The 14,818-nt window shown below is 40.2% G+C and overlaps 1 protein-coding gene across 1 annotated transcript in view; it reads left to right on the forward strand.

Annotated features, from left to right (window-relative positions):
• LOC126273341 (dynein axonemal heavy chain 10) overlaps nucleotides 1-14,818 on the forward strand; it is a 1,458,287-nt gene that overhangs the window by 918,000 nt on the left and 525,469 nt on the right. Inside the window, exon 117 of the mRNA XM_049976887.1 lies at nucleotides 9,450-9,707. Within this exon, the coding sequence (XP_049832844.1) occupies nucleotides 9,450-9,707 (258 nt within the window). The remainder of the gene's footprint in view (nucleotides 1-9,449; nucleotides 9,708-14,818) is intronic.

Consider the following 14,818-nt stretch of genomic DNA (forward strand, 5'->3'; position numbering starts at 1 on the left):
AAACATAGTCAGCTTAATCAAGTTTATTCATATCAAGCCTAATAAAGGTAACTGTCTTTATTTGTTCTTTGCTTGTAATGACCCTGTCACTACTGCTGTGGAGGCCTAGATGCTACTGTTCTTATGGTAGGCCAAGTTTGTGAGTTTGTAAAATGGCTTCTGATGCAGTACACTGTTAAGATAATTTCTTCCTGCCACTATTACATAGTTGTGCCTCAGGGTCATGCAACAGGATAGGAGAACGAAGGTTCTACCACACTCCAAGAAATTAGTAGGAGAGTCACACAAATGAGTTAAAAAGGTTTACTTATCTTTGTGGCTAGTTGCTTAAAGAAGTCTGCTACACTGCATGAAATATAAGACAAAAAAGGACCTCAGTGTCTAAATGCAAGTAATCATAGGTAAATTTCACAGTAGAATAGCAAATGCAGTTTGCAACAACTGTCTGTTCACTTCTAAGAGTTCACTATATGACATTCCCTGTCTAAGCCAGTCCTAGATGATGATCTATAACCATGTGGGCAAGAGCTGCTCTTCTATCTGCTGAGTAGGCTTTTGTCCATTGTTGTCCTTCATTGGAAGTTGATACCTTCACCCTCCAAGACGCCCATGGTGCTGGTGTATCTTGCACAGGTGGCGGGTCTAACAGTGGCACCAGCTCACATCTTTGTGCTTGTGGTCCTTTTGCTGTGGCTGTGTCTTGTTTGGATGACACAGCAATTAGAGCTAATCATTTGCACTAAATAAAGCTCTCTCTTCCTGACACAAGTTTCTTTGGTCCCAGAAACTAGCTACCTTTCTCTTGGTTTCCATTGTAATTGGTCCTTTATTGATGTAAAAGTAAATTTAGTTCATAGTATTCTATAAGAGTTTTTAGTAAATAATGAAATTTTTCATCTGCTGTGTGTTGTTTGTCAACTTCTTTCAATTTTTCATCTTATAATTACTCTCTAAATAATATAACTGAGTCTGCACTTGTAATTCTGTGAAACTCATCAATGGGGCTGCTTTATTTCTACCATTTGATCACCACTTTCACATGAACTATTTATTTTTTTGGCCCACATTGGTTTCATGAAGTACAGTTGAATGTAGAATCAAATTATCAGTTGCTGTTGCAATAATCCTTATCATCTTGTTGGACATTTTATTGCGGGAAGTGGTGTATGATTGCTAGGTTATAGCTTTGGAACTTACCACGAGTGAGCATAGTACCCAATTAATCAGCTCCTGTAGCTTCAAATTGTTGGGTATTCACAGCAAAAATTAACAAGCCCATTGTAGCTGTTTTAGTCATAAATCATCTGTGGGAGAGATATAATTTGTCAAATAGAGTGTCCTCACTGAGCAATGTGGCACAGTGGTTAACACTCTGAACTCACATTGAGGAGGATGATGGTTCAAACCCATGCTCAGCTATCCTGATGTAAGCCTTTCTTGTGATGTCCATAAGTCACTCCAGGCAATCTGGAAGATACAATCAGTTTCTCTTAGCACGTCTTATGTTCCTCTACAGATGGGTCCCTCTAATTCTGGAATCTGAGTGACGTACTTTTCCTTTTTCAATCTTCCTCACTCTATTCTTCTTTCCTTCTTTACGAAGCTACTAATAATTCCCAAAGTTTGGACAATGACATCACTTTTATGTGTGTCTATTGGCAATACTAAACAATTTTTCTCCTGAAGGGAAGTTGTGGCATCTTGTATTTTTCTCTGCCAGCTTCCAACCCATTAGTGAATCAAAGCAACAATCTCATATGTTTGCTACTGAACTTGATCTTGTGCCACTAAAAAATATGCTGCAGTTCGATGAGCTGTTATGCATGTAATGTAGTTGCATACAACATCTGGAACAAAGTAGCACAGTTTCACTGCACCGGCTCTATGTCACTTCATTTGAGTGCTATGTGAACATAACAGGAAATGAACTGGCTAATTAAAAAGCCAAACAGTCTACAAAAGAGAACTGCTAGACATCAGAATGCTCATCACTCACATACTTTCCCAACTAAGGTACCTTAAAAAAACATGGCTTCTCATTCCATAAACCACAATAGCACCCAAAAATTGAGACCAATTAAAGAAACCATAGCTCCATGGATGACCTATCAGAGAACTTTTGGGATACCAAAATCTTGGTATGCAGGCTACCCATTTGTCCACACCAGGTGCAATTATGATGTTATTCCCAAAGAAATGGAGTTACCCCATTGTGGATATGTGTCTCCCTGGCAGGCAACCATATACCTACATCTACTCTGCAAACCATTGTGAAGTGCATGACCAAAGGTACATCCAACTGATCAGATTTTATGGCTTTCTCCAATTCCATTTACATATGGGGCACAGGAGAAATGAATTAGTACCTACACATCTAGAGAGAAAAGACCTGAGTTGAACTATGCAAAAATTCTATACTCCTACATCTGCCCATTCAGTTTCTTCAGTATCTCTGCGACACTGTCCCGTAGATTATTTAAACCTGTAACCATTTGTGTTGCCCTTCACTGTATATTTTCAATATCCCCTGTTTGTCCTATATAGTATGAGGTCCACACACTTGAGCTGTATTCTAGGATGGATCACAGGATTGATTTGTAAGAAATCTCCTTTGTGGAGTGATTGCACTTCCCTAGTATTGTACCAATAAACCGAAGTTTGTCACCTGCTTTATGTACAACTGAGCCTGTGTTATCACTCCAACTCATATACCTACAAAGTGTTATGTGTAGCTATTTGTATGAGCTGACAGATTCCAGATGAGACTCATTGATACTATAGTCATATTTCAAACAACGGAAAATCCAGGACAGAATGTAACAATATTATGAAAAGGGAAGTTGCTACTTACATATAGCTGAGATGCTGAGTGTAGGGGTTAGAACCTCATAGCTCCTACAGGAGTGGAAATATTGGCATAAAAATGTTTTTCTATCCCTGACATGTGAGTTGCCATGTATGACAGGTGTATCATGCAGGTAGTATCGACATGCCTTTCAGGGACTATGTGTGTCAGTGGACACTGCTGAACAGAGAGAGGGAGGTGGAGAATTAGGATAGAAAATTAGATGGACAGAGAAATGGAAGGAGGAGATGGAGAGACAGAAAAGGAGAAGGAGGTGATGGACAGAGAGATGGGAGTGGAGGAAATGGACAGAGAGAGAGAGAGAGAGAGAGAGAGAGAGAGAGAGAGAGAGAGAGAGAGAGAGAGAGGGAAGAATACATGTTGTGCAGGGAGTATCGGAATTCTTTGCATGGGCTACATGTGTGGATGGACATGATTGAGCAGAGAGGGTAGGAGGAGGTGCAAGTTAGGAGAGGTTGGAGAATGAGTTGGACACAGAAAGGAGGAGGAGGAAATGGACAGTGAGAGAGGAGAGTATGAGATTGTCAGTGAGAGTAAGGAGGAGATGACTGTGAGGGAATGCGGAAATTGACAGAGAGAGAAGGGAGGAAGAGATGTACAGAGAGAGGGTGGAGGAGGAAATGGACAGAGAGGTGGGGAGGAGTGGAAGATACAGGAGGCAGGTGGAAGCTATGGAGGGGTACTATGCTGGTGGAGAAGAGTGGAGTAGGAGGAGATGTACAGAAAGAGGGGAAGAATATATGGACAGAGGGAAGGGGAGGAAGAGATGGTTGGAGAATGGAGGTGGAGGAAATGGTCAGAGTGAGGGTGGGGAGGAGAAGGTAATGAATAGGCAGAGGGAGATGAGAGGAGGAGATGGATAGATAGAGATGTGCTGATGAAGTGGACAGAGAGACAGCAGGAGGAAGAAGTGGAAGAGAAGATGTGTCAAATGCATACATTATCAAATCCATGGGGAACAAGCAAGTGAAAAACCATAAGCTTCTCCATCTCTGTGTTGATATAGTGGATGGTCATTGAAGGCAACCCTCCCCCACCCCCCTGTCCATGCACCTCAGCCTGGAGCAGCCAGCAGCCAGTTTAACTTCTCCTCCACTTCTCCTCCTTCTTACTGTGCTACTGCCACAAAACATCTGAAAGCCAGCCACCTACTTCTCAGTTTAGACATCAGATCTGCTTCAACATCCTTGCAAGTGTTCTCCTGGACTGGAAAACAAACATCTTTTCTGAAACTTCCTGGTAAAATAGAACTGTGTGCCAGACCAAGACCCAAACTCGGGATCTTTGCCTTTTGCAGTCAAGTGCAAGTGGAATTCTGGAATCATCTTTTCCTTTCATATCATCAACAATACTTCATACATTCAGTCAATGAAGGGACTGATTGCTGTGCAGCTTGGTACCATCAAACAGCAATTATCACCATCATCATGTTCATTACTTATATCCACTGACTGTCTTTTTTTTATTCTTATTGGTATTTAGAGTATGTACCATGCACCCATCACATTATTACTTGACTACAGTTATGTACTCTGTGAGAAGTTGGAGATCAGCTGTTTCTACTGCCCACCTTTCCCCCTGGTTCCCCAAGTAGTTAAACTATGATTTTTGCAGACCAAACTCACATTCTATCCTCAGACAGACAAATGTTTGTAGTGAGTATCATTCTAAAGAAAGCCAGATCATGTAGTGGATACTGACTAAAAGCAAGTGCACCCAGAGTCATATGTTTTGGAATCTCTAAAACTAACTTGTCATTCTAAAAGCCTCCAGTAGTGTTGTTGCACCTTCAGTTTGCAGTTTTTTGTCTAATCTTATCTGTCAGGGGCAGATGTGGACTCTGACCACAATCTATTGGTTATGACCTGTAGATTAAAACTGAAGAAACTGCAAAAAGGTGGAAATTTAAGGAGATGGGACCTGGATAAACTGAAAGAACCAGGGGTTGTACAGAGTTTCAGGGAGAGCATAAGGGAGCAATTGACAGGAATGGGGGAAAGAAACACAGTAGAAGAAGAATGGGTAGCTTTGAGGGATGAAGTAGTGAAGGCAGCAGAGGATCAAGTAGGTAAAAAGACGAGGGCTAGTAGAAATCCTTGGGTAACAGAAGAGATATTGAATTTAATTGATGAAAGGAGAAAATATAAAAATGCAGTAAATGAAGCAGGCAAAAAGGAATACAGACGTCTCAAAAATGAGATCGATAGGAAGTGCAAAATCGCTAAGCAGGGATGGCTAGAGGACAAATGTAAGGATGTAGAGGCTTATCTCACTAGGGGTAAGATAGATACTGCCTACAGGAAAATTAAAGAGACCTTTGGAGATAAGAGAACCACTTGTATGAACATAAAGAGCTCAGATTTACCAATGCAGAAATAGCTGACATGCTCATAATGTATGCAGAGTGAGGAAGAATGCAGTTCCTAGATCTACATCAACATCTATACTCAGAAAACCACAGTGAGGTGCATAGCAGCAGGTACGCACCATTTTACCAGTTAGAGTTTCTTCCTGTTCCATTAATGCGTGGAGCATGAGAAAAATTCATGTTTGACTGCCCCCATGTGTGCAGTAATAATTCAAATCCTATCTTGAATGATACCTATGTGAGGAATAAGTGTGGGGTTGTAGCATATCATTTAAAGCTGGTTCTTGAAAATTTATTAATAGGCTTTCTCATAATAGTTCATGTCTATCTTCAAGAATCTTCTAGTTCAGTTCCTTCAGTACCTCTGTGACACTCTCCTGTGGATCAAACAAACCAGTGACCATTTGTGCTGCGCTTTCTCTCCTGTTAGCCCTGCCTGGTATGTGTCCCACACACTTGAGCAATATTCTAGAACTGGTTGGATGAGTTATTAGTAAGAAATCTCTTTTGTAGACTGATTGCATTACCCCAGTATTCTACCAATAATGCAATATCTACCACCTGCTTTACCCCCGACTGAACCTATGTGTGAATTCCATTTCATATCCCTACAAAAAGTTAACCCAGACATTTGTATAAGTTGGCTGTTTCCAGCAGTGACTCATTGATATTTCAGTCTTAGATTACTATGTTTTTTTTTGTTTTTGTTTTGTGAAGCACACAATTTTACATTTCTGAAAATTTTAAACAAGTTGCCAATCTTTGCACCATTTTGAAATCTTACCAAGATCTGACTGAATATTTATGCAGAGTCTTTCAGATACTACTTCATTATAGATAACAGCATTATCTGCAGAAATCCTTATTTTACTACTAATATTGTCTGGAAGGTCATTAATATACAACATCAACAGCAAGGGTCTGAAAACACTCTCCTGGCACACACCTGAAGTTACTTCTACATTGAACAATGATTCTCTGTTCAAGATAACATGCTGAACCCTTCATACCAAAAAGTCCTCAGTCCAGTCGCAAATTTCAGTTGAAACTGCGTATGATAGTACTCTTGACAGTAAGGGTACATGTGGCACTGAGTCAAATGCTTTTCGGAAATCAAGAAATCCAACATCTACCTGATTGCCTTGATCACAGGCTTTTTGTATGTCGTGAGGAAAGTGCGAGTTAGGTTTCACATGATCGATGTTTTCAAAATTCGTGCTTGTTGGCATTGAGGATGTCATTCTGTTCACGGTACCTCATTATGTTTGAGCTCAGAATATGTTCTAATATTCTCCTATAAATGGATGTCAAGAATGTTGAATGGTAGTTTTGTGGATCACTTCTATTACCCTTCTTGTAGACAGATCTGACCTGTGCCTTTTTCCAAGAACTGTGCACAGTTGTTCATTTTGAGGGCTCTATAATAGATTATAGTTATCAGAGGGGCTAACTCATCTGCAAATTCGATACAGCATCTGACTGAGATTCCATTGGGCACTGGAACTTTGTTCAGTTTTTGCCATTTCAGCAGTTTGTTGTTTTATGGTGTATGCCATGAGATGTCCCAATATGTGTCAAATATCTGGGCAATTATTTATCAACCTCTTCAACCAGTTATTTGAAAGTGGTTGTCTATCACCTAGACAACATAGTAGTAGAAAACAAGTGATGACACAAAAGAGGGTAAAATTAATGTTCTTGCTACTGTTGCAGTTGATCAGCATGTTAGCTCCCACCCAATGACGTGAGGAAGTGCCATACATCAAGCAAGTGTCCTATGCATTCTCCATAGACATATGTTCCATTCCTGTCAAATCTCTCTTCATCAGGAGCTGCATGGAAATGGTTATGAGAATCATGTTAACTTCTGCACTTGGGCATTAAGACGGGATACTCCACATGTATCATTTATCTTGTTTAGTAATGACACCACATTTACCAATAATTGCCAGGTAAACTGCTAAAACATGCATTGTTGGTCTGTAGGCAATACCAGTTGGCTTTGTCAGATGGAATGTCAGTGCTCGTGGAGTGTGGGATAATGAACCAACAGCTGATAGACCCTATTATTGTAGATGGTACACTGAATGCACACCACAGCCCTCCACAGATGCTAGAAAACATTCCTCTGCAGACTAGAAGGAACTGGTGGTCCCAGCATAATAGCTGTCCAGCCCATAGTGCATGAAGTACTACAGAATGTCTTCATTAATTATTTCCAGGTTGTTGGGTTGGACGCAATGGATCTTACCTTGGCCAGCCCAATCCCCTGGATGTGACACCTGTAGACTTCCTTCTGTGGGAAAAGCTGAAAGTTGCTGTCTAAATGATGTACCAACTAAACATGATTGTATACAATGACATAGTACTCCATCCTGCTCAGACATCTCATCTGAAATGCTAGCATGTGTGCTGCAGTCTTTCTGTACCAGACTGGTAGCATGTATTGCAGCTGCCATTGGTTATTTTGAACTGCAAAAATGTGGGAATTTAAGGAGATGAGACCTGGATAAACTGAAAGAACCAGAGGCTGTACAAAGTTTCGGGGAGAGCATAAGGGAACAATGGATAGGAATGGGGGAAAGAAATACAGTAGAAGAAGAATGGGTAGTTTTGTATAATGAAGTAGTGAAGGCAGCAGAGGACCTAGTGCGAAAGCTCGAATTTTGTGTGTATGTTTGTGTTTGTTTGTGTGTCTATCGACCTGCCAGCACTTTTATTTGGTCAGTCACATCATCTTACGAAAGTGCTGGCAGATTGATAGACACACAAACATACACACAAAATTCCAGCTTTTGCAACCAACGGTTGCTTCATCAGGAAAGAGGGAAGGAGAGGGAAAGACGAAAGGATGTGGGTTTTAAGGGAGAGGGTAAGGAGTCGTTCCAATCCCAGGTGCGGAAAGACTTACCTTAGGGGGGGGAAAAGGACAGGTATACACTCGCACTCACACACACACACACAAACACACACACACACACACACACACACACACACACACACACACACACACATATCCATCTGCACATACACAGACACAAGCAGACATTGTCTGCGCATGGATATATGTGTGTGTGCGAGTGTATATCTGTCCTTTTTTCCCCCTAAGGTAAGTCTTTCCGCTTCTGGGATTGGAATGACTCCTTACCCTCTCCCTTAAAACCCACATCCTTTCGTCTTTCACTCTCCTTCCCCTTTCCTGATGAAGCAACCGTTGGTTGCGAAAGCTTGAATTTTGCGTGTATGTTTGTGTTTGTTTTTGTGTCTATCAACCTGCCAGCACTTTTGTTTGGTAAGTCACATCATCTTTGTTTTTATATACATATGCATTTTGTGCCATTTAAGGGAAGGGGGTAAGTAGTAAAAATTTTTAGCTTTTTTTTTTTAAAAAAAAACAGATAGAAAAAAAAATCTTGGTTCATGTCTGCATTTCTTATGCACTTGACACGTTCCACAACATAATGGTTACCATGAGATTGACCAATGAAACATGTAGCTAACTAGAAGCCAATGAGTATGCAAGTCTGTAGTGAGGATTAGATAAAGTAGGACAGCAAGAACATCCCAGTGCCATTTAAAATAAACATGGCATGTGCTGGAGGATGTGAAGCTATCCTTCTCATTTGCGGCTGAGTGGTATTACGTAGTGGAAAGTTACTGGACTCATACACTGGAGGACAGTGATTCAAATCCTAATCAAACCATCTGACTTAGGTGAACCTTGTTATTTCAAAATCACTTGAGGTGGCTGACAGGAGTTTTGCTTTGAAAGATCACAGCTGGTGTACTTCACCATTCTTCCCCAGTTTCAGCTTGTTCTCCATCTCTGGTGATGTTATCTTTGATTGGATGTTAAACCCAAGTATTACTTTCTTCCTTTATTTGCAAACTACAACCAGAGTGTTTGCCCTAGAGACATGATAAGGTCTCACACTAGTATCACAATCAGTGGTGTGAGATTAGCTGCAAACTCATACCTATTGCTACTGGATATGGGTGCAAAAGTTACAACATAATTTTCCATTGGATTATTGAGATACTGTAGAGATATAGGGGTTACCACAGAAAGAGTCAATAGTGAGTTCATATATGTAAGGTGAAATTTTATTGAATGTTCATTGATGTATGTACTGTAAATTGCAAGCATTAGTTATTGCATTATTATGTACTACTAATTTTGCAATTCGTACTCTTCATTTTTGAGAATTATTGCAGGTGGGAGATCTTCAGTATGCATCCCCAGCAACTGTGTCACGTGCTGGTATGGTTTACGTGGACCCAAAAAATCTTGGTTACCAACCATACTGGTCACGCTGGTTGTCAATGAGGACAGACGCAAAACAAAAATTGGCTCTGAATGAATTATTTGAGCGGTATGTGCCTGATGGACTTCGGTTCATACATGAAGGAGTATTTGGTTATGACCAATTTGCACCTCTGAAGACAATGATACCACAGACACCATTGAATATGGTATGGAATGAATAATTAATACATACAGTATTTTAAAATGTCTTTAGTCATATGTATGTATTATTTAAATTGTATAAGTGTTTGCAAACACATTTTTTACCAAAACGTTCCTAACTTAGCTTACAGCACTGTTGGCACCAGTTAATACTAAATAGTTAGGTACATATAAATACATATTATTACATAAATTTTGTATTTTACATGTCTTTTAAATTAAATGAATTAGTTTAGGGGATGTCATGCAGCTTACTCTATGGTATACATGATGAATATATAAAAGATCAATACAAGAAGATATTACATCTCAGCAAAACCAATGCAGCAAACAAGAGGGCTCTGTTTATTGAGGCTACATGAATTTTGCTGGGATAAACTTTTGCTACAGTGTTCATCTTTAGCACACTCTAATGTTTTTTGGAGGACACTAGACAGTGTGGTTCTGAGGTGCAAGACTCATACGTCTCTCGCAGTTGACTTCTCGTATTGTGTGCAACCGATTCTTTCAGTTCTTTCAGTTCATTCTTGGTATATTTTCATCTATCAACACAAAGCAACATTTACTCTTTTTCTCATAAGTAAGTAAACTCTGACAAGCCAACTGGTGTCTTAAAACATCAGACTCGATAAAACACAAGTTCAATATCATAATAATAATCCAGTAATTTATGGACATCTCATGCATCCTGCCTCATGCAGATCTAAGGTATGAAAAAAAAGGGTCTCTAATATCAAGCGAGTCCAATACATGAATGTGCATAGAAATCTATATTCAATTGTTCATCAGTCTTTTTTACAAGCAACACAGACATTAACACATCAAAGAATATTACATAATTATTCCCTGAGTTTTCATCATGTCTTCTGTGGCACTGACGCCAAATACCTGGCATCATCAGTGACTCACCCTTCTTACAGTCTTCTAATAACAAACTTCTGACCTGCACATAGAAACAAGTGGATCGGTAGAAATGTTCTCACTCTCTCGCACTTGTGCATAAAATATTGGGTGTTCGATATGGTTGAAGGCCAAGTGTTTCTAGAATTTACACTGAATTTCTTGTGGTGGTTGCTCATGTCAGTTCCAATGATGTGTGTCACTATGGATCGGAGGAAATCCTCTCTGGCTTCCAGTGGCTATCTTGCTAGCAGGATAAAAGCAGAGCTCACCATCTGCACCATTATCGACAGGACTGACTGCAGACTTTTGGTACAGAGCTGAGTGGAGAGTTTGAATCGGTGGCTAAGACGGTTCTGCGACCATGTGGGCTGCAGATTCCTCGACTTGCGGCATAGGGTGGTGGGGTTTTGGGTTCTGCTGGATAGGTCAGGAGTCCACTACACACAGCAGGTGACTACACCGGTAGCAGGGGTTGTGTGGCATGGACTGGGCAGTTTTTTAGCTTAGATGGCTTGAGCCACTACAGAAAGGGCAACAGCCTCAAAGGGTGTGGAGCAAAGTCAGGAAATGCGAGGACGAAGCAGCAATCGGTATTGTAATAGTAAACTGTTGAAGCTGCATTGGTAAAGTACTAGAACTTCAAGCACTGACAGAAAGCACCAAAGCTGAAATCGTTATAGGTATGGAAAGCTGGCTGAAGCCAGAGATAAATTCTGCCGAAATTTTTACAAAGGCACAGACTGTGTTTATAAAGGATAGATTACACGCAACTGGCGGTGGCGTGTTTTTGTCGCTGTTAGCAGTAGTTTATCCTGTAGTGAAATAGAAGTAGATAGTTCCTGTGAATTATTATGGGTCGAGGTAATACTCATCAACAGAGGTAGGTTAATTATTGGCTCCTTTTACCGACCTTCCGACTCAGCAGAGCATTACTGGCAGAACAACTGAGAGAAAATCTGGAATACATTTCACACAAATTTCCTCAGTATGTTATAGGCTTAGGTGGAGATTTCAATTTACCAGATATAGACTGGGACACTCAGGTGTTTAGGATGGGTGGTAGGGACAGAGCATCGAGTGACATTATACTGAGTGCGCTATCCAAAAATTACCTTGAGCAATTAAATAGAGAATTGACTCATGGAGATAACATCTTGGACCTACTTATAACAAACAGACCCGAACTTTTCGACTCTGTAAGCACAGAACAGGGAATCAGTGATCATAAGGCCATTGGAGCATCCCTGAATATGGATGTAAATAGGAATATAAAAAAAGGGAGGAAGGTTTATCTGTTTACCAAGAGTAATAGGAGGCAGATTTCAGACTACGTAACAGATCAAAATGAAAATTTCTGTTCTGACACTGAAAATGTTGAGTGTTTATGGAAAACATTCAAGGCAATCATAAAATGCGGTTTAGACAGGTACATGTCAAGTAAAACTGCGAGGGACAGTAAAAACCCACCGTGGTTCAACAACAAAGTTAGGAAACTACTGCAAAAGCAAAGAGAGCTTCATGCAAATTTAAACGCAGCCAAAGTCTCTCAGACAATCAGAAGCTAAACAATGTCAAAGTTAGCATAAGGAGGTTTATGCGTGAAATCTCTCAGACAAACATAAGCTAAACAATATCAAAGTTAGTGTAAGGAGGGCTATGTGTGAAGCGTTCAGTGAATTCAAAAGTAAAATTTTATGTACCGACTTGACAGAAAATCTTAGGAAGTTCTGGTCTTAACATTAAATCAGTAAATGGATCGAAACAGCAAATCCAGACACTCTAGGATGATAATGGCATTGAAACAGAGGATGAAACACGTAAAGCTGAAATAATAAACACCTTTTTCCAAAGCTATTTCACAGATAAAAACCACACTGCAGTTCCTTCTCTAAAACCTCACACAAACGAAAAAGTGTATGATATCAAAATAAGTGTCCAAGGAATAGAGAAGCAACTGAAATTACTCAACAGGGGAAAGTCCACTGGAGCTGACTGGATACCAATTCAATTCTACACAAAGTACGCAAAAGATCTTGCCCCCTTCTGACAGCCGTGTACCACAAGTCTCTATATGAACAGAAGGTTCCAAATGATTGGAAAAGAACACAGGTAGTTCCAGTTTTCAAGAAGGCTCATCAAGCAGATGCGCAAAACTATAGGCCTATATCTCTGACATCGATCTGTTGTAAAATTTTAGAACATGGTTTCTGCTCGCGTATCATGTCATTTCTGGAAACCCAGAATCAGCTCTGTAAGAATCAACATGGATTCCAGAAACAGCGATCGTGTGAGACCCAACTCGCTTTATTTGTTCATGAGACCCAGAAAATCTTAGATACAGGCTCCCAGGTAGACGCCATTTTCCTTGACTTCCAGAAGGCATTCGATGCAGTTCCGCACTGTCACCTGATAAACAAAGTAAGAGCCTATGGAATATCAGACCAGCTGTGTGGCTGGATTGAAGAGTTTTTAGCAAACAGAACACAGCATGTTGTGCTCAATGGAGAGATATCTACAGACATTAAAGTAATCTCTGGTGTGCCACAGGGGAGTGTTATGGGACCATTCCTTGTCACAATATATATAAATAACCTTGTAGATAGTGTTGGAAGTTCCATGTGGCTTTCTGCGGATGATGCTGTTGTATACAGAGAAGTTGCAGCATTAGAAAATCGCAGCGAAATTCAGGAAGATCTGCAGCAGATAGGCACTTGGTGCAGGGAGTTGCAACTGACCCTTAACATAGACAAATGTAATGTATTGCGAATACATAGAAAGAAGGATCCTTTATTGTGTGATTATATGATAGCGGAACAAATACTGGTAGCAGTTACTTCTGTAAAATATCTGGGAGTATGTGTACGGAATGATTTGAAGTGGAATGATCATATAAAATGAATTGTTAGTAAGGCGGGTGCCAGGTTGAGATTCATTGGGAGAGTCCTTAGAAAATGTAGTCTATCAACAAAGGAGGTGGCTTATAATACACTTGTTCGACCTATACTTGAGTATTGCTCATCAATGTGGGATCCATACCAGGTCGGGTTGACATAGGAGATAGAGAAGATCCAAAGAAGAGTGGCTTGTTTCTTCACAGGTTTCTTTGGTAAGAGTGATACCATTACAGAGATGTTAAGCAAACTCAAGTAGCAGACTTTGCAAGATTGGCACTCTGCATCGCGGTGTAGCTTGCTGTCTAGGTTTCGAGAGATTGCGTTTCTGGATGAGGTATCGAATATATTGCTTCCCCCTACTTATACCCCCCGAGGAGATCACAAATGTAAAATTAGAGAGATTTGAGCGCACATGGAGGCATTCAGGCAATCGTTCTTCCTGCGAACTATACACGAATGGAACAGGAAAGGAAGGTAATGACAATGGCACGTAAAGTGCCCTCCTCCCACACACCTTTGTGTGGCTTGCAGAGTATACATGCAGATGTAGGTGTAGATTCATTATGTACAGTAATATCTCACAAGATAATTCTTTATCTGTTAACAGTACATCTCCTTCTACTAATAACAATGCATATTTTACCGCAATTATAAAACCTCTACCTTTCAATCCATTTGGAGTTGGCTGTTTTCAGTCTCCAAAAATTCTTGAGTACCAAATTTTCGTTTTCTACTCCTCTTCAAATCGTAAATTACAGGTGTACATAACTCATGAATACTCTACAGCTTTGTTCTTACTTCATGTACTACTTTTCCCAACTATGTACTTATTCATTACTTATTGTAATCTGGAGGAATTCTGGGTAGAATAAAAGTGTTCCCTTCTTTTGACACTTGTAAATCTAAAACTTAAAAATGCTAGTGATGCATAGAACTCAAACCTACCAGACTCATCCCTTTAAACATGTAGCTTCTGTCACAATACTGCCCTTTTTCCCTTCAGGAACAGTACCTATATCTTACATGGGTTGATCCCAGGAGTACCCTTTCTCCTTCAGTTTTGGTATGTGTGTCCCTCTCTTATTCTTGTCCTGTGGTACAGTTGAGTCCTCTTCTTGGGGCCCCTGTCTGCGCAGTATAGGTCAGCCTTTCATAGGTCTGCCTATTTACCCTTTTTCTCATTCAATAAATGCCGAGTGTGCCCTCCGTATCCTTCTTGAGTAGGCCTCCTGGTTCATTGCCCTAGAATACATATTTGTGAATACTATTCTTAAATATTCTCTGGTAAAGTAACAACTCTACTTTACACCTTAGCTCCA

Source organism: Schistocerca gregaria, chromosome 5 (genome assembly GCF_023897955.1).
Source record: "Schistocerca gregaria isolate iqSchGreg1 chromosome 5, iqSchGreg1.2, whole genome shotgun sequence".
NCBI classification, from domain to species: Eukaryota; Metazoa; Arthropoda; class Insecta; order Orthoptera; family Acrididae; genus Schistocerca; species Schistocerca gregaria.